The sequence below is a fragment of the Carassius carassius genome, chromosome 4 (genome assembly GCF_963082965.1).
Source record: "Carassius carassius chromosome 4, fCarCar2.1, whole genome shotgun sequence".
NCBI lineage: Eukaryota > Metazoa > Chordata > Actinopteri > Cypriniformes > Cyprinidae > Carassius > Carassius carassius.
The window spans coordinates 11,816,959-11,839,673 of record NC_081758.1 but is presented as its reverse complement, the minus strand read 5'-3'; the positions used below and the strand labels follow the sequence as shown (position 1 = coordinate 11,839,673).

General features: G+C 36.4%; 1 protein-coding gene across 5 annotated transcripts in view; it reads left to right on the top strand.

The window, feature by feature from the left end:
- Positions 1 to 22,715, top strand: part of LOC132134786 (cell surface glycoprotein MUC18-like) — a 77,600-nt gene that overhangs the window by 45,107 nt on the left and 9,778 nt on the right. For all 5 annotated transcript variants that reach the window (XM_059547165.1, XM_059547164.1, XM_059547162.1 and 2 more), the window contains exons 2-12: positions 14,287 to 14,411; positions 15,225 to 15,450; positions 15,556 to 15,626; positions 15,713 to 15,800; positions 16,912 to 17,091; positions 17,967 to 18,094; positions 18,422 to 18,554; positions 21,114 to 21,229; positions 21,361 to 21,502; positions 21,596 to 21,726; positions 21,815 to 21,962. In XM_059547165.1, the coding sequence (XP_059403148.1) occupies positions 14,310 to 14,411; positions 15,225 to 15,450; positions 15,556 to 15,626; positions 15,713 to 15,800; positions 16,912 to 17,091; positions 17,967 to 18,094; positions 18,422 to 18,554; positions 21,114 to 21,229; positions 21,361 to 21,502; positions 21,596 to 21,726; positions 21,815 to 21,962 (1,465 nt within the window). In that variant the 5' untranslated portion in view covers positions 14,287 to 14,309. The remainder of the gene's footprint in view (positions 1 to 14,286; positions 14,412 to 15,224; positions 15,451 to 15,555; positions 15,627 to 15,712; positions 15,801 to 16,911; positions 17,092 to 17,966; positions 18,095 to 18,421; positions 18,555 to 21,113; positions 21,230 to 21,360; positions 21,503 to 21,595; positions 21,727 to 21,814; positions 21,963 to 22,715) is intronic.

The window sequence follows — 22,715 nt, the reverse complement described above, 5'->3', positions numbered from 1 at the left end:
TGCCGAATGTCCAAAAAAGGAACCTGTAACTGCTGACTGCTCTACGCCCCTCTACTACGAGAGCTGTAATGATAGCGGTTGCCAGATAACAAGAGTTTAAATCTCCGAATCAGAGCTCCACTGTTACAAGGATACATTTTCTTCCCGGTGTTTGGTTATTTTAAGCAATCTGGCAACCATGCGCACATGCTCACTCCTCATTGCGGAAGAGCCGCCGCCGCTAATCTGAAAACACTAACAAGCTGGAATTGAGCGATCTAATGAAAGCGTCGTTCAGCCGGTCTGTGTTCTGTCGTGAGATCTCAACTGTATTGTTTGCATTTGTGATCGCAAAATAAATGCACTTACTCGACCGCTGATGTTTGAATAGAGAAACATAGGCTATGGCCATTTGGAATTACTATTGGGGAATTTCACTGATATGTTTACCAGTTTCCATAATATAGACAGAGAGAATGCAAAAGTCTTTGGTATTCATTTATATATATTTATATATAAGAAATAGCTATGTGCTTCAGCAACTAGCTCCCCATCTAAGAGGGTTTTTAGTGTCAGTAGGAACATAGTTTCATGCCACAGAGCTTCTCTTAAAACCACAGACAGTTGACAGACTTGTGTTCTTAGCTTAAAAACTTGTTAAAAAAAATTAAATAAAATACTTATCCCAGTTGCATAGTTTAAATTGTGAATTGCATGCACTAAAAAGTTGACAGAATGCACTTTCTGTAACTGTTACTTTATTTGCACTGCTTCAGTTACATATAGGCCTACATGTATTCATTTAATAAAAAGCAGTAAGTGATCTCTTGGTCTAGATTTTTTAACTGCTTAAATTAGCTGTTTAATCTAAATAGTTTTTTTTTTTTTAATGGGCAAAAGAAAATCATGTTTTATTTTTTATTATTTAAATGCAAATGCAAACATATCGAGATATATATCGAATATCGTAAAATTTTTGACAATATCGAGATATCATTTCTTTTTGTATATCGCCCAGCCCTACTTCCCCTTTAATGTGGTTGTCAGTACATTATAAAGATAAAAACTGTTTTTAGTCAATTTATATATTCACATTTTTTCAGTCAATTATTTTACTAGGAATTTCAATTGAATCTGTAAAATGTAAATGATTACTACTGTACAGTAAAGTTCTGGCAGCCACAGCTGCTGTTTTTTTTACTGTTAATTTCACAGATTGTTTTTTACAGTGTGGAATGATAGACTGGAGTCTCAAACACTGAAGGAGACTGAATGAGAGGGTCTTGCAGGACTGTAGAGCAGGCAGCCCTGAGCTCATTAGAGATGGCGTGAACCTGTGATCACTCTGTAATTCTCTTTGAGGGCATCAGACTGTCTCTGCAGGGGGTGGCAATAGCCCGGCACAAAGCCCGCTCGCTGCGGTACAGTATGCGGTACACTTAAACCCCACCCCGACCGGAGCTCTCTGATGGGTGTGATGAAAGGCATGATGGAATACGGATCTGGCTTTGTTGTGGGCTTGTTAAGATTTGTCAGAATATAGAGGAGGATTGGGGGTTATGCACATGCTGATCCTCTTGATACCTCGAGCGAAATATAGGGCCTTTAGATTTACTGTGCTATGGTGTACAAGCACCTTAGTTGGTCCCCAATTCCACTTTTTTATCTTTCGGTCACTTTCAACTTCATAATGCTATTCCACATGAAAGCAGCAACCCATGAAAGTCGCACTAGGGTTGTTATGAAATATACAGTAGAGCAGAAGCATTGATTTTTTTTTTCTTTCTTAAAATCTAATGTCTCTGCCAGCGGATGGTTCCTCACACCCTGTTCCTCAATCCCTTCTTGCCAGTCCATCATTCTTTTAAGCACTCTCTTCCAGACAAGAGAGCCTTTTGTTTAAAGTTCTGCTCGTCACGAGATCTGTTGTGATACAGGGCCACTATTTATAGGGCTGTAATAACAGAGAGCCGGAGCGGCTGATATAGGTTTTGTCTTAAGTCTCGTTTTACCTGACCTTCACTGTATAATGTCAGCAAAGCTTATACTCCATGGTGTGATTTTTAAGATAACATGAAAAACACCTTCACTTTCCTCTGAAATGCCACCTTTGTTTTCTGAGTGTCTTAACAGATATGAAGGTATAAAATATGAAATGCACAAGTAGTTTTTTTTTCTCCAGTTTTTGATCAATCTTTTAACATTTTATGGTATTATATTCAAATAGTCAGCTGTGATTTAAATTTTAAATGCTTCATTAAAAATCAACCTATTCATATAGAACTAATTGTGAAATTAATATATAATAATATTTTTTTTTTAAATAAAAAATTATACTACAGCTATATAAAACCGCACTACTATTCAAAGTTTGGGGGCAATTTTGAATACAGTTTTTAATGTTCTAAAAAGTGTCTTATGCTCATCAAGGCTGCTTTTTTTAAAAATCAAAAATACAGTTAAAAACTGTATTATTTTAAAATTTCATTATTACAACTGTACAATTTACAACTGCCCCATCATAATATACATAATTTAAGGCTGTTGACAGAGCTAAATTTCCGCCAGTCATTATTCTTCAGTGTCACGTGATCCTTCAAAAATCATTATAATATTTGCTGAAGAAACATTTTTATTTTATTATTAGCAAGTTTGAAATAAGTGTTAAAAATGACCTCAAATCAATAATTGAGCCAGTACATAAACAATCAGTGTTTAAAACTTTCTCCTTACTTCAGCACGATTCACAACAGTAAGCTTGTAGTAATGTTTTATAATTTGAGAGGTTCGGGTCCGAAATTAGATTATATTCCACTTTAAATGTGCATCTGATTACAGATACTTTGGATTACTGTACTTAAAAATATTAGTATTTCAAAGAGATCTAAAGAACATTAAATTTCTTATTGAGGTTAAAAGATAACTTTCTTTCGCTGACATTGGAATGGTATGACAATTAGAGATTAGACTGAACAGAAATTGAAATCTACAGATCACACTAATACACACTAAATACACATAGTCAAACAATGTTGATGTTGTTGGAGAACCGCGCAAATGCACAACCCACATAAAGAAGATAATTCTGCATATAACTGCAATGGCAGGTTTCAAACAAAAGCCGCGTTTCCACAGCAGGAACTTTACCCAGGAACTAGGGACTTTGGGCCGGTACTCTGTGTGTTTCCACCACAGGAACCAGGAACTAAATAAAGTTCAGGGTAAAAAAATGCCCCTCAGAAAGTCCCTGCTGGCGAGGTGGTACTTTTACAAAGTTCCGGAACTTTCGGGGGCGGGACTTGGCCGCTAAACATCCTGATTGGTTGAGTTCACGCAGCATTGGTTGAGTTCAACCACCATTTATTCGGATCATTTTCTAAATATTACTGTTATTGTGTCATGAAATGTAATTTTAAAAGTATTTCAGGCGAGAATGTATTTGTTTAAAACTCAAATCTGTGGTTTATTTATAAAGACAGCGCCTATTTAAAAAGGTTTTTCGCCGATCTTGGAGACGGTGAGCTCCACGTGATCAGCGAGAGCTCAGTCCTCATGTATCCGCAGAGAGCAGCCTCACCTCGGCTAGACCTTCTGATGTGTGCCGCTGGCTCTGATGTCTCTTTAGTGGTTAAACATAAAATATAATTCGTTTTGGGTAAATCTAACAGGTTATCTTTGGTCTGTATTCAATTTATTTATATGTTAAAATGAATAAAAAAGGCAAATTTATATATTCGTTTCATTGTAATGGCTGTATATATACAAATATCCCTGAACTAAGTACATTTCTGCAGCTGTTATTATGTTTAAATGAAAAACGAAACGAGGCAGTGGTATTTGATATCCTATTTCGTTTTATTGTAAATGTACAATGAGGAAAATAGCAGTAGCCAAGGCGAGCTGACTGAAGTTCAAGTACGCTGCTGTTTGCAGAATTACCGGACTTGCGTCGTCGCGGACATCACACTCCCGAGTCGAATGCACAAAGTCTGAACTACCGAGGATACATGTCCAAAATCAGCGTACTTTGTATTGAGAAACGCGCGCAGACCTACGTCACCAGTCTATTTGCCTAATCTTCCAAAATCTTTAGACCTCAGTGGAAATGCAGAAACCAACAGGTCTTGGGGGGTTGGGTGGAGTTCCTGGGGAAAAAAGTTCCTGGTACAAATGTTCCGGGTAATCTCGGTGGAAACGCGGCAAAGGATGGCAACAATGATTCAAAACTTTCGGACTGCAGCTTTAATTTAATGCTGAATAAAAGTATGTAGGTATGTTTATTATAGAAAATAATGTGAAAAATATTTAATGGATGTACAAATATGTTACATTTTCTGTCAGCACCATAGAATTGTGGCCAAGTTTTGTGTCGTTAAGAATCATTCATGTTTCTTTCAGAAAATTTAAAAATGTAGTTTTGCATCATGCTGCTTTTGAAAGAAGAAATTTTGAGTCTAATTTGCTCATACTCATGTCATGGGATAAAAATGTGGAAATTAATTTTATCATGGAATTCTCACTTGTGGTTCTGCCCCATTGGGCAAATAGTTTCACCCTCATCAGGGGCTTGTAATAGAGCAGTTATTATTTAATGTGCCTGGGGGGATATTCCTGATTGGCCTCCTTTGTAATGTTAATCAGGTTTTGATTGACCTCTTGGGATCAGATGTGGTGTTCATCTGGATCAGCCTACTGTATAAAGGCCCAGAGCATCATTCCAGTATGCTGACATTGTACTGAATAATAGTATGTAGAGATCACTGCAAAACACAAAGCATTCAAACACCATGTAAACTTAATTTTATTGTGCACTAAACATTTGCAGCTTAATGATTTTGGCTTGAATGCAAGATTTTCACTGAATGTTGATCCTCATTAATCTATATGTCTCACTGGACACTCAGTGGAGAGAATCCAGATTCAGCAGCATATCTACGGTATGTTGTCTGTAAATAAAACATTAATATAGCTCTTGAAGGGTGCTTAGCTTGCATACATGTGCTGAAATATTCATGAGGAGGGGTGATGCTCCAGAGGGAGTAATTTCGATCTTTTAGAAACAGCAATCTCAACAATATTTTGCTAAATTTGTCATGACAAACAGCAAATTAGCGATGCATTAAGTCTGGCTTGTTATCACAGGAGTTTGAAATGATAATGAGACAACCCTGATAATGCCCTGTTGCTAGCAGAAATACTGTAAATGTTGCATAGAACTTTTTATTATTAAAGAGATAGTTCACCCAAAAATCCTGTGATCATTTGGAGTACTAGCTATATTTCGAGAAATGTCAGTGTTTATTTTTTTCATACAGTGGATGTAATTGGTCACCAAAAAACAACAACAAAAAAAAAGTTTTAAAAGATTTTTGCTTGTGCACATAAACGTGAGCTGTGATGCACTGATCAGCTGTGAGGATCTGATCTGACAGTGGGCCGCTCAGACGGATTTGTGTGCTTGACAGAGAGAGGATGGAGGCGGCAGATACTGAAAGGCCGTCTCACTTACGAGGCTCCATCATGAAGGATTTGTGCCAGTTCCCGCTTCACAAAGAGAGACCAGATTTGGAGGCCACACAGATAATGTGTGCATATGTGCATGCATGTTTGTGCATACTTAGCATTGTGGGAAGTTTCTTAGATCTAACTGATGTTAGTTTGACTATTTGTGTATTAGCATAAGATACACATACAGGTTGATTTTTGTAACCTTTGCTGCCTATGATATCCCACAATCTGCTGCATACTTGTTTTTTTGGATACTTTACAGTAAATCATTTTTGAAAAGTCAACTTGTATTGATTTAAAAAAATAATAATTAATTGTAATTCTACTGACAAATAAACATTCATTTAAGTAACGATGAACAGATATTAAAATTCTGACAGATCCTGCTATTTTACTGTTATGACCAAAAACAGATAAATGCCTAATATCAAAATTCCACTATTTTCTCATAATAAATTAAAAATACAGCATTAAAAACATAAAATCAATCATTTTGCAAGTAAATTTAGGCATCACAAAATTATAATGAACACTATTAAAATAGTATGTTTATTGTTTGATGAAGATTACACTCAAGAGTCTTTTTTTTATAATTACTTGAATTTTTAATTATAGAATAATTAACTTCTAACTTTGAAAATGAAAATTTTGTCATAATTTATTTACCCATATGTTGTTTCAAACCTGTATGACTTGTGTCAATGGAAAACAAATGAAGATTAGACCCCATTAACTTTAACTATAATATTAACACAATTTTGATCCCAGGTGCGTGTTGGCTGTGATTGGTGTTTCCCTCTCTGTCCCAGAGTAGGTCACGCTTGCCTTTCTCCAATACTCTTCACCTTTCTGTCTCAAGGCTTATGGATTCCCAAGTCAACACACTTTAAAGACACAGGTGAAAAAGCCTTGATTTAGAAGGCCTGAAGCTATAGATTAGCAAACTTTACTTGGATTTCTAGATCAAACGGCAGCGATTGACACTGAGACTCAAGATTAGTCCTTTAGTGGGCGGGTTATCTTTGAGAAAACAGTCCACTCAACAGATCTAACATAGAGGTTCATTTGATGCTCAGTCATACTAATGCGATCTATATGGGAGGTCTGTTGTGACACATTAGTGCCAGAGGGGGAGGGTGGGCACCATGTTGAAAACCAGCCTGTTCACAGCTTAAAGTTAACACAACACAGCACAGAGATGTATTTAAAGGGATAGTTTAGCCAAAAAAAAGAAAATTCACCCTCATTTCATCAAACAATACACCTGTATGATTATTATTATTATTTTTCTGTGCAACACAAGAGTTTACTTGCTCTTTTATGTACAATGAAAATGGATGGTGGTTCACACTCTTGCCCTACAAAAAGCACCGTAAAAGGGCTCCATATGATCTGTGTGCTAAAGTCCAAGTCTTCTAAAGCCACATGCCACAGCTCTTGGTTGGGTTCATTTTAAACATCACATGAAGGTCACAAGTAGTCAAACCTGGCATAAAATGTCTGGATGCATCATATTTTTTTCACCGATGTCTTTTTAAAATAAGTTTTGGTATGTTTGAAATAGTTCAGAATATATACAGTGTTTCTAGCAGTGCTCTGCTTACTAGATTCTGAGTGGACAATCTTAGTATATTATAAAAGTAAGCAATAAAATAATTCCCACTCAAGTCAATATTTAATGTCTATTAATTTATTTATTATTAAAAAATACACCAATTGACACCAATTAAAATTAACACCAAAATAGATTTCATTTTCTTGCATTCCAAAAATATATTACTTTAAAATGTAGACTTACATTCGATGTATGTTCTAATTAAAATATGCTTAAAATAATTCCTTTTGTGTTGTAAAAAACAGAAAATGAAGCTGGTGTGTAAGTAGGGCTGCACAATAAAATTAAACAATTTAAATAATGATAAAATAAATAATTGTAATTTTACAATTATTTATTTATTTATTACATTTTAAATCTTTTTTTTTTTTCATCACACATTTTTTCCCCCAAAGTAATGCAGCCCTCTTTGTAAAGTTAGTTTAATTATGAGAGAACTTTCATTTTGTGGTCAAATACTGCTTTAGCTTTAACTTTGTTTTGAAATGTTTGTCATATTGGCAACACAAAGCCCTTTCTATTCAAAAAGATAGATGAGCCCCATTTACTTATCACAGATCATTGAAGACTGACTGTCTCGAGACTCGAGTCTCTCGGAGCTCAGTGAGAGGGAGGGAGTTTGTGTTTGCTTGCAGAGTCACACTGCTAATATAAATCAGCTGGAGATGTATTTCAGCTCAGCTGGGGCTGAAACAGAAGCTGATCTTCTTTGTTGATGAGCAGACAGACTGATGTTGTGACTACTGTCCACTTTTGTTTGGGAAACAAGGACACAAAGTATTATTGTGGAGGCGTATCCCATTGTTAGGATAATATCTTGGTTTTTAGTGGAACTCGCTTTCAGCTTGTGGCCCACAATTTCTCCACCCCTGCGTTCTTATACACGCACAGACACACACTAGCTAGTCATCATCCTGTGAAAACAATGTGGTTTCAGGCATCCTTACTCTTGTTATTTGAAACTCTGTCTGCACGTCCAAATATTCACTAGTGGTTTCCAGACGTGGGTTTGCAGGGTACACAGACCAACTGTCCCGAATGTTAATAATACAGAGCAGCGGTTTGACATACATGGGCTTTAGGTATCTGTCTCTTCTCTGTCTCAGTGTTACATTGGGTCAGTGACATGACACACATTGTTTGGTCCAGATTGGTCAATACATTCACTTTGTACATACATTATCTTGAATACACTTTTCTATAAATTTATTTAAAAAAAATTATAAATACAAAAAAACTTTGAGAGGACATAAAGATAAAAAAAAAAACACTTTATGGAACACTTATTCACTATATAAGAATTTTCCCTCAATAAACTCCTATTTACTGCTTATTGATATCAAGTAAGGTAGTTGCTGTAGTTATGTCGAAGTATTGGGTAGAAGTAAGGGATAATAAGGCATTGATATTTGCTTTATAAGTATTAGCAAACAGCCAATATGTTGGTAATATAAATGCGAAGCAGCTAGTTAGTAGTGAATAGTGTTCACTAATCTAAAGTGTTACCAAACATTTTTTTTTAAATTTATGACATTCTTAGCATTTTATAAAAGGAGCCTCAAAAAGTAGAACAGCATAATCTTTTTACTATTATTTCTTAGAATTTCCTTGTAACAAAACTGCTTATTAATATTTGAAAACCCTTTTTTTGACAAATCAAAGTCATGTGTTGCAAATAACAAGTGCAGCCATGCAAAGTACAAGAGGAAATTATATCAGATACGCCCCCCTAAAACGGCTCGTTCTAACACGCCCCCCACATGTCCACGTCATAATGTGGGAAGATTTGCATAATGCCGCCCAAAGAAAGAAGGCGTAAATTTTATTCTCTCTCTTGCTGCCGCTGCCATGTTGTGGAGTCGCTGTGTGTTTTGTGTGTTTTGTGAAACTACTTTGTTTGGCCTTCCAAAAGAGGACACAAGTAGAAACCAGTGGTTAAGTTGTATTTACAACACTCTTCCAGAACAGTTCAACCCAAATATTCAACCCAAATATTTAAATGTGTGTAATATTTCCATCACACGCTTGAGGCATTCGGCCAATCACAATGCACTGGATAGCTGGCCAAACAGAGCACACCTCGCTTTTTCAGAATGATGATCTTTGTAAAAATGTACGTGTTTCAGAAGGTGGGGCATAGAGGAGAAACAATAATGTACATTATATGGAAAATAATGTGTTTTTTTTTTTTTTACCTTAATCCGCATTAACACATTGCATTATACAAAATAATGTTCTTTTTAGCAACATGGTATGACCTCTTAAAAAAAACACACACACATGAAACCAACATAAATACAATGCGTACATTCCTAAGGACTTGGCAGATGTTTTTTAAACTAGATTTTTAAAAGCTCCTTATTTTAGACACTCTCACTGACCCCTCTTTCTCTCTCTCAGATAAGAAAACATCATGAAGGTCTTTGCCTCAGATCTCCTCTGACAAGATATTCTGCACATTTGCTAATCCGATTATCCAGCCATGTTTAAGGAAAAATCATTATTAACTTGTAGCTCCAGGCTATTTAAAAAATGTTTGTTGGGAATGATAAGAAAACCCCCACTTGGGGCACACAATGAACTTCTGTTCACTTTTCTGTTTACCTGACTACTTAAACAGGGACGTATGTGAGATACTTCTGGATGCTTTAAGCTTAGATAAGGGATGGAGACAGACAGGGAGAAGGAGATTTGTTCCCCAGGTGTGGGAACAATGGCATGAAACTGAAAGGCCATGGGTGGATGGACGCAGTCGGGGGGCTTCAGTGAAGCTGTGCTAAAGGACAGAGAGGTCTGAGCAAATAGGGCCAGCGTCTTAGTCACAATGAGTAAGGTGGCAGCTCTCGGCAGGGGTGGGGTTCTACAGGGAGGGGGTGAGGGAGGAAGGCAGCAGCCCTGAAAATGGGGTGCGAATGCAGAATGGGACCAACGGGATGTGACAGTGAGTTTAATAAGGCTTTGTGTGTCGGGGGTTCACTTAGCTGCACTTTAGGAACCAAATTGTCCAAAAATGTTGCAAAATCAGGCAAAAATTTAAAAATTCTCTATAAATAAAGTACGTTTTTTTAAATTCTAAATATGTAATAATTCATTTTTAGAGGCAGAATGTTGGTTGGGGTTAGTCTGAAGTAATTACGATCAGCTTTATATAGGCTAAAAACTATGGTTATGGTATAAGATGTGGTGTAAACGTGTATGTCTTCAGATTTTTACTAAAAATATTGCAACAACCACATATGAACTGAGGTATCTGTGAAATTATGTGTTTATAGTTCTGATTTGTCCTTTAAGTGGCTATAGTCCATAGCTTGTTCATAATTAAAAAATCTTTACCCATTGTTATCTTAGGAGCCTCACACACGACATGCAAGGATGAAATAAAAAAAAAATATATAGACAGAACTAATTAATAAAACATGGCCATGATTAAATTGAATTTAAGTGAATGTATTAATAAAATGTAGCAAATAGAAAGTTATGGGAATATTTTCCTAATTCATGAATATTTCATTATGGTCAATACTTTTGTTTATTTTTTAAGAATTTTTTTTTTGGGAGTGCATTTCCCATTCTCAATGTAACTTGCTGCTTAACCACCACAGTATAATCCATAGAGAAATATCTTAATTATTTAATATTGCAATTAATGTGAGATTATTATTATAATATATTAATAAGTAGTTAATCACATTAAATTGCAGTATGCAGTCAACAGCTTTCTCCTCAATGTTATTTTCCCTAAAATGCTGCTGTACCGAACATGGCTTCTGAGGACTTTACTAGTTTTGCTTTATTTGATGGTTGATTCATTAAAGGGTTAGTTCACCCAAAAATTAACCCCCCATGTCGTTCAAAACCAGTAAAAGCTCCATTTGTCATCGGAACACAATTTAAGATATTTTGGATGAAAACCTGGAGGCTTGAGGCTGTCCCATAGACTGCCAAGTAAATTACAGTGTCAAGGTCCAGGAAAGGTATGAAAGTTGTCGTCAGAATACTCCATCTGCCATCAGATGTGCAATCTGGGTTATATGAAGCAACGGAAACACTTTTTGTAAGCGAAGAAAACAAAAATAACAACAACATTCAATAATTCCTTTGTCAACGGTCTCCTCTGTGTCACTCCACATCACCGTATGCTGCGCATGTCATCCGCGCCACAAGGATGCGCTGTTTTTTTCCAAATCAAAAGTTAAATACACGTAGAAATGGGTTTTATGGGTTTGGAACGACATGGAGGTAAGTGATTAATGTCAAAATGTTAATTTTTGGGGGAACTAACCATTTAATGGTTTGATTCATTGGTCCCACATAATACACCACGGTTCCCTTGCACACTCATGCACATACAAATTCCAAAAATGTATTATTGAGATGCATAGAATTGAATAAAAGATATAGACTGTACTGCATGTTAGCTTGTTTACTGTGCCCAAGAGCATAATCTGTGTCAGACTAACAAGACACTTCTAAACACAGGTTGAGAGCTGTAGAATTGTTGAACTATATTGGTGTCAACTGAACTATTGTTTGCTAATGGTGCTTTTGGGAAACTCACCCCTGAACAAGTGATTGATTTTTGAAGAAAGATATTGATTAAGGGTATTATTTTTAGCAGTGTTGAGCTGAAATTGTACAAAACAAATGTCTCGTTGATCATTCACAAACACACCGTGAGCTCTGAGGGCAACCCATCTCGGGTGTTGTTGACACAGCCAGATTGCCTCCTTCCCAGCAGTAGCTGTGCCACTGACCTCATACCGCTGAGGGGAGGGAGATGAGTGATGAGGTTGTTGTCGAGCCGCTTCACCCCTGAACCCTTGCCAACGTCTCTCTCTTCCACCAGTCACTCGCCAAGGACGTGGAAATCCCATAATAACCCGTCTCCACGGCACCCCACAAGTCCAGCTCCCTACTTCCCAGATGTTTCCAATTAAAAAGGAGGCCTTTCAGTCTGAGCCTATTTACTGCATGCTGAGAGAAAGAGTGAGAGAGAGACAGAGAACAGGTTGCAGAGAGATGGAAGGGCCGAAGGGAGGAACAAATGACTTTCTTTTGATACAAAAAGGGCGTTGAGGGCAGAGAGTGACATTTGAAAGACAGTGGCTGGACGCTTGTTTTGATCGCAGATATCTGAGGAATGGAAGATGTGAAGATGAATGGTATCGCTCATGTCTGAGTCAGACAAAGATTTTCAGATTGAAATCACTCTTGTGGTTACAAAATCTGGGTCTTGTTTTTAAAAATGCTGTTCTTTCCCTGTGCTTCATTGAAGGTGTGCTGCCAAATATAATCATCGCAAACAAAGACACTTAGTCTGTATTTTTTCAGTTGGTGTGGTGGCAGCTGCTGGCAGGTCTGTGTTTGCCACTCAAAACCTCAATGATGCCACAAAAGAGGCTGCCAGGAAGTAAAGACAGGGAGGATTCTAAATGAATAGTTCACCCAAAAATTTAAATTGTGTCTTAATTTACTCATATTTTGGTCTGTTTCACACACAAGGCTGTGGGTTCAGAAGACTTGAAATGTAGTACTTGAGCCATATATTTTGGTACTATTAAATATTGGACCAACCCAGTCCCTGTTTACTTCTGTTGTATGGAAAAGAGCAGTGTTATTTTGTGTCACATTGAAATTTAATGAATTGATGAATGAATGAATGAATGAATGAATGAATACCATTCAAACATTTGGGGTTAGTAAAATTTATTATTGATTTTTAAAAGAGGCTTGCTCACCAGTGCTCTATTAATTTGATTTAAAATACAGTAAATATTGTGGAATATTATTAAAATATAAAATAATTACTTTCTATTTTAGTATATATTAAAATGCCAATTACTTCTTTGATGACAAACCTTTTTTTTGTTAAATGTCTTTACAATGTCTTTGTAGCATTATATAAAAACCTTCATAGTCACGGAAAGGAGACGGGATACGGCAAACATTTAAATTAAACTTTAATAACCAAATAAACACAAAACATTTGTGTATGCAAACAGTCGTATTGTTCCTAAAATAGTCTTTATTCTGAATTATAAAATTATTTATTTTGGACCTGGACATATTTTTGTAAGATTCAGCTTAACATCTTAAATGCACATTCATAGTTTTTCATATTCCTGCAAAGATAATACACGTTATGCATCATGAAGTAAGCTAATGGGCCATGTTTATCTCTTGCTTTCTATGAAAATGCATTCAAGAGCCATAACATGTTATAGCTTATATGGAGAATAACTTGTATGGAGTTAATGATTTTTCCTATTTTCCTGTGATTCAGTCAGTGCTGATGTGGTATGCTGGCCTAGAGCATTCTTCAATGTACTATTGCCAGCCATGTGAAGCTGAGCCAGTGCGATTTAGCATTCAGCTTCTTCAAGATCAATGCATCTACAAATCTGGGTCATCAGCAAGGCTGCAGAGAATCTGCCTGCAGAATTACACAAAGTTCTGCAGAACTTAAATATTCCTCAGTCAAGTTCTGGACCTCTTATGTCCCTTGTGTATTTGTTTATTAAATATATTGGCTAATTTGAATATGCATTTTGCTATTAATAGATCTTACGTAAGTGCATTGGAATTACATTGATTTCGCCCAACAAGCAGTGCCGGAAAATTGAACCAAAACTGCATAGACACCATGTGAGCTGCCCTGATAACAATCACAACAGGATGACAACAAAGACCGACTACTTAATGACTGTCTGAATTTCTCAGTTGGCCCGCATGCAAACTACAATCACAGAATTCTGCAGAAGTCTCTAAGGATATGAAAAATGTCAAAACCATGATAACATCTTTAACATGACAGCATGAAGACCTGTGTCACCAGCAATGTTTGTTTATCTGCTTTGGCTAATTATAATTTCATTTTCAGTTTTAAAAAAAGTCTCCTTTGTTCTCTTTTTACCATATGAAATCAGCCCTAAATAATTTCACTCCACAATCAGTGCAGAACATGCAAGGGTCTTTTCATCATGTACAGACTTCAGTTGACCCCGAACAGCTTTAACAAAGAGAGTGTTTTACTGCTGCTGACCTAACATTAATAGGATTGTAATTGAGTTTTCTCTTAGGCTGTGGCATAAACATTAGTGTGCAATCTAAAATGCATTAAAAGCTTGTTAATGTTGTTCTCATTGGACCTCAAGCACACAATCTCAATGTGTTTACTTTGGCAGCTTGGGCGCTAGTGGATCTGAGGATGGAGGACACTATAGATGTTTACATGGATGAATCTGCAGAGATCCCTTGCCTGTACACTTTCACCGAGAAGCCCACAATGGTCATGGTCCAGTGGTTTGTGGTGAGTCCTATAAGCTCTCCGATTGTTTCACTTATTTGATTTAAAGGGACTTGTGTTCATCTTCAACCACAGATTAAGATATTTTTAAAGAAACCTGAAAGATTTGTGAAAGTAATCCAGTTTAATTCAATCCAGTTTAATTCAAGTCTCCTATAGTGATGAAATCACTTTATGGAGAACAGATTAAATTTAGGTTTTTATTCACATAGAAACATTGATCAGCACGCATAGACAATATTTATAATTGGTAAACCGAAGCTCAACTATACTTGTTTGGTGTTTGAGAATAAACTTCATTCATTGTTTCTTGCAGAAACTCAAACATGTGACATCAAGCAAGTATGTTAGAGCTTTCGTTTACTATATTTGATGAGCTCCTTGTATGTTAATCAATGTTTATATTGGAATAAAGTCAGAAGACTTGGATTAAACCACTTTTACAATGTCTTTTACTGCGTGTACTTTGTTTTAGTTTTTTTAGTGTGTGAATTTTTTGGTTGCATGGACTTTCAATAGATGGACAAAATGAGAGAATATTAGAAATAAATGAATGGTAACAGTTCAAGATTAATGGAAGTCTTATGAGTTTGGAGTGACATGAGGATGAATATACAGTATTATGACAGAACTTCCATTTTTGCGTCAGCTAACACTTTAATATTTCTGGATATGTGCAGTTTAATTGCTGATATTTTTACATTTTGCCTGGCTGACATTAAAATTATTCAAAAGTCCCTTAGATTAACATTTGAACGAGGGACTCAAGTCATATCTGCAGACCATTTACCAAGTTTTACTTCCCATCATCCTCAGCGGGAACGTGAAGGTCACCGGGTAAGGATCTCCTACAGCGACCTGACCATGCAGAAGGTGGACGAGAACACGAGCTACAGCAATCGTATCAGTGTGCTATCAAACAGTGATGGAGAAACTCTGACCATTCAGGACGTTAAGCTGTCTGATGAAAGAGAGTTTTTCTGTCAGGTCAGTGGTTTGGCAGCAGGCAATGGAGAGGGCAGGACTCTCTTGAAGGTTTTTGGTAAGTCTCCACTCCAGTCAGTTGAACATTCTCACTAAATGTCCTAATATCGTTGCTTCTTTTCCTCAGTTTATAAGTATAAAAACTAAAACTGGCTGTTTTCAGACCCCCCAGAGGCTCCTGTTATTGAAGGTGTCCTCTCTGGAGTTTCTGTGTCCGGTGACTCCCCACTGAAGGTACATCATAGATGGATATATGTTATGTTTGTGTGAATCATATACTGTATGGTGGGTTTAAGCTTACACGTCTTTTATTTGGTTAGATTGCATCTTGTGAGACCAGAGAAGGCTTTCCCAAGCCAAACATCACATGGTACCGTGATCACATCCCCATCCACCCCACCAGTGGCTGTGAGTGAAATGATACAGACCTCATCAATGACAGATTTATTATCCATATATTTTTTTATCTGTAATATTATCATCATTCATTTTGCTTTATAATTCAGCTCTAATATAATTTCGAGCAATAATAATAATATTAATTTATATGAATACATATCTATACAAGCGTCCTAATGTTTGTTTTTATTAGGAAATATTATAAAAAATCTAGCCTAGAGTAAACATCAAATCAAAACTAACCTTTCTTTTCTTATTGTGCAAGGATCATGAGTGTACAATATATTTATAAAAAAAGGATTTATATGTGTGATTTTACTTCAAAATGCGACAACTTCTTTCACCTCTGAGACTTGTGATGTAGATATATTAAAATTCTAATAAGCTGAATACATTTAATCTGAAAATAATTTTTTATGTTGTGGCCATTAACCAACAAATGGCAGATAAATAAATAGCAAATTTTGGTTTTAAATTCTTGTCCAAATAATAATAATAAAAATAAAATAAAAAAACGAAAAAGCTAAAATAAGTTATTTTAAATACCACAAAAGAATTTAAGGCATCACAGTATTATAATGTACAGTCTGAAATATATATACTGTATATTCAATTTGAGATTAGCTAAAGATAACAATGAGCTGTATAATTTTAAGTGAGTGTTAGATGACATTTAAGGAAATCTGCATGCAGAAATAGGGTGAATGAGCATACACAATTCATTATCTAATATCAGTTTATATTGATTAAAAAATCTCTATTATTCACAATCCGTTTAATCCCCAATGAAGAAAATTCTGTCCTGAGTTGCGAACACGTTTCATGTTTTTTTCGAGCTGTAGCTGGTTATTAGGTCATTAGCTGGTCCAGGGTGTGTTCATTGTTTGGTCAGCTGGACTGGTGGAACCTTTACTGGCCTGGTAGTCCATCTTGGTCAAGCTCTTTTGAGCTGGTAGACCACACTGGACAAGCAACACTGTTCTAAAAACCTGCTAGACTCCTAAAGATTGTATGACCTGGTTTTCCCAGCAGAGTCTATATGAAGAATTAGGCTATGTTTCCTCTTAAATATTGCCACTAATGTGAATGTATGTCTGGTTGTGTGCGTGTTTCCTGTCAGTGGCGAACGTGGTAACACTAGTGACGAAGGAATCCAGTGGTCTATATACAGTGCAGAGTGAATTGCATTATAAGGTGACCAAGGAAGACAAAGACGCCCACTTTTCCTGTGAAGTCAGCTATTTTGTCCCAGGAGCTGTCAGGACATCCGAGTCCAAAGGCATCAATATTACAGTTCATTGTAAGTTCATTTATGAGTTTTTGATGAAGTGGAATGTGATATATTTTTGCAGCTGGGACAAGCTAAATAACATTCGGATGCTTGGGCTTTTGTATCTCCTGCATTCTGCTGAATAGCTCCGCCCACTATGAGATCTCATTGGTCCGAAATCCCTCTAAGGTTAAACGATGACATTAGATCTGACAGATCTAACATGTTTTTGTAGAAAATGACGTGTTTTTGACTGTTTCATGTTTTTTATATTTCAGATAGCTTTCGTGTGTCACAGGCAGTGCTGGGTACATTACTTACAAACATAGCCGCTTACTGATTAAACATCACATGAGACAAATTGTAGTTAGTAACGTAACACATTACACATTTTAGGTAATCAAATCAGACTACTTCTGTTGACTATTTTTAGATTACTTTTGACTCAAGTCATTGACTTAAAGAGGAATGATTTGTACCACACTGATGTAAAAATAGAAAGAGAAAGGAAATATGATCCATTGTTTGCTATCAACAACTAGAAGTGCATTAGATATCACTTTATTTCAGGGTTTCCCAAACTAGGGTTTGTGAAAGAACTTCAGGGGGTTCGCAAGTTACTAATCGATGTAAAGAGAAATTTAATATGTGAACGATACAAATTACTTGTTTATTATATTACATAATCCAGATTACATGCAATCAGTTAGTACCCAGCACTGGTCACTGCTAATGGTAAACTCTGTTTTGAGTTGTGTTTATTGTGATACAGCTACAAAGGTCTTTGCTTTGCCAGCACTGACTTAATAACTGAGTATGAGAATTATGTTGCCTTGGCGAGATACATTTGAATGAAATAAAATTCATGGCCTGTTGCTCTTTGTGTATGTGCGTATGTCATATAGACCCCACGACCAGCGTGAAGATATGGAAAGACTGGCCTGAGGGCTTGGTCAAAGAGAAGGACAAAGTGAAGATCCATTGTCAAGGCGATGGGAACCCCCCAGCACCCATCATTTTCAACCGAGAACAAGTGAGAATAGTCTCTTTTTTCTCTTTTATTTGGACTCGTTTTTTTCTGAATGGGAGGCTGTAAAGCATTCAGAAGAAGGACGTCTGGGCCGGACAAGTACCATTACTGACTTGCAGCTTTAAGTACGTTTAATATGCATTTGCTTTAATAACATAATGACAAGATGATTTTTCAACAGTGGTTCTCAAATGTTGCAGATGGCAGACCACTTTTAATTTCACTTCTAAATTCTACAAACACACTTAATATCATTTAATGAGTCGTAAGGAAATCTTAATTACAGTAGGATAGACATTCACAGTCTTCTGTGTGTCCTGCTCATAACAGTCAGATGTGGAGCTGGATTCCTCTCAGGGGCTGCTGGTTCTGAAGGAAGTGTCTCGTGCAGATAGCGGTGTGTATGAATGTCACTCTCTGGACCGTGATGAGGTGGTGGACACCCTACAGCTCACTGTACACTGTGAGTTCAACCTTCAGCTTCTCATGGTTTCACACACAGTAACACCACTATAATCGAATCATCTATCAGTATTGTTGCCAAGTTTGTAGACATGTAATAATTTTGAATAATTAACATTTTCTCAACCGTTCAAAAGAAAAATGACACTAATTGTATGTGTAATGACACATTTAGAATGTTACAAAAGATTCTTTTGATCTTTCTATTTTTCCATAAAAATATTGAAACCAAAAAAATGTATTTCGGATTCTACTAAAATAATGGGCAGCACAACTTTTATTATTGGTAATAACAAGAAATGTTTCTTGATCGGCAAATCAACATATTAGATTGATTTCAATGAACATGTGACATTTATGACTGGAGTAATGATGCTGAAAATTGAGGAATAAATTAAATTTGAAAATGTATTCAAATATAAAACAGTTATGTTATATAACATAACTGTTATATTTCACAGTATCACTTCGAAATGCAGCTTTGGTGAGCATAATAGATTTCTTTAAAAAATAAGCTTACAGACTCCAAAATTTTATTAATTAATTTTACAAATGCTTTTGTTCAAAAGGATTTAAATCTGAAAACAAATGACAAAAATATTATTAGCAATATGAGTTATACCCTTTATTATTATTATTATTATATAAAAAAAAACTTTCACATTTTCAAAAACTTTCACATTTTCTATTTATGTTGCAAAATACATACATTTGGTTTAATTCTACTCATTTATTAAAGGGTTAGTTCACCCAGATAGCAAATTTATGTAATTAACAACTTACCCTCATGTTGTTTCAAACCCGTAAGACCTCCGTTTATCTTTGGAACACAGTTTAAGATATTTTAGATTTAGTCCGAGAGCTCTCAGTCCCTCCATTGAAGCTGTGTGAACGGTATACTGTCCATGTCCAGAAAGGTAAGAAAAACATCATCAAAGTAGTCCATGTGACATCAGAGGGTCAGTTAGAATTTTTTGAAGCATCGAAAATACATTTTGGTCCAAAAATAGCAAAAACGACGACTTTATTCAGCATTGTCTTATCTTCCGTGTCTGTTGTGAGAGAGAGTTCAAATCAAAGCAGTCTGGATATCCGGTTCGCGAAAGAATCATTCAGTTCACCAAATCGAACTGAATCGTTTTAAAAGGTTTGCATCTCTAATACGCATTAATCCACAAATGACTTAAGCTGTTAACTTTTTTAATGTGGCTGACACTCCCTCTGAGTTCAAACAAACCAATATCCCAGAGTAATTCATTTACTCAAACAGTACACTGACTGAACTGCTGTGAAGAGAGAACTGAAGATGAACACCGAGCCGAGCCAGATAATGACTCGTTCACGAGTCAAGAACCGTTTCTGTCAGACGCGTCCGATTTGAGAACCGAGGAGCTGATGATACTGTGCATGTGTGATTCAGCGTGAAGCAGACCGACACACAGAGCGTCTGAACCAAACTGATTCTTTTGGTGATTGATTCTAAACTGATTCTGTGCTAATGTTATGAGCCCAGGTAAACCGAAGGCTTGAATCAAGGGCAATCATCGCAAATGACGCCATTACGTCGAGCGCAAAAGATCCGGTGAACCGTTTTCTTCAACCGGTTTATTGAATCGAACTGTCCGAAAGAACTACTGGTGATCCGAAAACCAATGCAACCGGTTCTTGACTCGAGAGCGAGTCAGCCTATTGTTCGCTATCTGGCTCGGCTCGGTGTTCATCTTCAGTTCTCTCTTCACAGCAGTTCAGTCAGTGTACTGTTTGAGTAAATGAATTACTCTGGGATATTGGTTTGTTTGAACTCAGAGGGAGTGTCAGCCACATTAAAAAAGTTAACAGCTTAAGTCATTTGTGGATTAATGCGTATTGGAAATGGGAACCGTTTAAAACGATTCAGTTCGATTTGGTGAACTGAATGATTCGTTCGCGAACCGGATATCCAGCTGCTTTGTTTTAAACTCTCTCACAACAGACATGGAAGAGAAGACAACGATGAATAAAGTGGTCGTTTTTGCTATTTTTGGACCAAAATGTATTTTCGATGCTTCAAAAAATTTTAACTGACCCTCTGATGTCACATGGACTACTTTGCTGATGTTTTTCTTACCTTTCTGGACATGGACAGTATACCGTACACACAGCTTCAATGGAGGGACTGAGAGCTCTCGGACTAAATCTAAAATATCTTAAACTGTGTTCCGAAGATAAACGGAGGTTTTACGGGTTTGAAACAACATCAGGGTAAGTTATTAATTACATAAATTTGCTATCTGGGTGAACTAACCCTTTAATCATTGTAATTAAAAGATGTATTTAAAAAAGTTATATTTCTAAGTGAAAAGTGATATTTTGCTGGAGCAATATGAAAGACATAACTCAAATAAACAGTCATCATTTATTCCCCCTGATCAAATGAAGCTGATATAATTCAGATCAGACTCACAAAAAGACTTTTACTCTGAATTACTGACCATTTATATATATATATATATATATGTGTGTGTGTGTGTGTGTGTGTGTGTGTGTGTGTGTGTGTGTGTGTGTGTGTGTGTGTGTTTAGATCTGGACCCAGCTGTGGTGGTGCCCAAAGACTCCGAGGTCATGCTGAAAGGAGAGAGTCTGACAGCCACCTGCAATGCCCTGTCGTCTTTAGAGACGTCTACCATCTGGTTTAAGGTAACTCCACAGTGTGATTCACTTATCTTCCAGCAGTCTAGACACGTTCATTCGGTCTCCCACATTCTGTTTAGACCCTCTTTTCACTCTGTCCATTCGTCATTTGTTTGCACACGTTTGTTTGTATGTAGGATGGGATTGAGGTTGGAAGAGGACACATAATGCAGCTGCAGGACGCCACGTTTGACTCAGCTGGACAGTACGACTGTGAGGTGACTGTACCGTCTCTTCCAGGCCTGCTGACCAGCGGTTCTGTCCATATCATCGTACAGGGTGAGGAAGAGCTCATCAAGTGCTGACCTCACCAAAAGAGCTTTATATTTAGTTTTAGTGTTTCTAAAATAGCTACTGGATCTGTTCCTCCAGGCGCCCCTCAGATAAAGGACGCGGAGAGGGAGATTGAGCTGACGGAGAAAGTCGGGGCTTGGGTGAATTTGAGCTGTGAGGTGAGAGGTTACCCTAGACCCGCCATCACCTGGAGCATCACCGGCAGTCAGGTAACACAGATTTCCTCTCAGCGCTCGGCTCTTGTTACACTGGGCTGTGGACTCACGCTTTTGTCTTGTTTATGTGTGTCTGTTGTAGTCTCAGAGCTGGCGTGAGGTGTTTAAAAAAGAGACGGAGGATCAAGTCCACAGCGTTGTGATTCTTAAAGTTAGCACTCACACTATTGCTGTCTGCAATTCAACAAATGACTTTGGAATAGAGACCAAGACTTACAGCATCAAGAGCAGTAAGAGTCCATTTTCCTTATTTACACTGAAAATCAAGGCACATCCAGTTGATTATTTTTTTTTTTAAATAATAATAATTATTAGTAATTATTAATCACTGTTATTAATCATGATGATGATTATTTGTTTTATAATATATAATAGACTAAATGTATTCTAATTATAAACATTTATTAGAATTAGGAACATAATATTTCCTGTAATATCTATTATTATCTATTAATATAAATGCATAAATGCATCTATACTTAGGTTATTGTTAAATTTTATACATATTTTATCTTATTTTATCTATGTCTATAATTATTTTTTATTAATTTATAAAATGTATAATTACACTATTGTTTGAGTTGGTCCATTTGTTATGTTTTTGAAAGACATCACGTATGTTCACCAAGGCTGCATTTAGTTGATCAAAAGTAGCATAAAAGCAGTAATACTGTGAAATAATTTTACATTTTAAAATAACTGTTTTCTATTTGAATATATTTTCAAATGTAATTTATTCCTGTGAAGCAAAGGTAATTTCAGCATCATTACTCCAGTCTTCAGTGTACTTCAGAAATCATTCTTAGGGGCCGTTCACATATCGCGCCTAAAACGCGCGGAAAACGCTAGACGTGCCGCTTCCTCCTTCTTTCGGAAGCGAATAATATTAATATTTTAACATGTTTTTGTAAAGTTATAAATCTCTTTACTTCTCAAAACCATGTCTCATTATCAGATTTCTAATACAATTTAATCTTGTCATT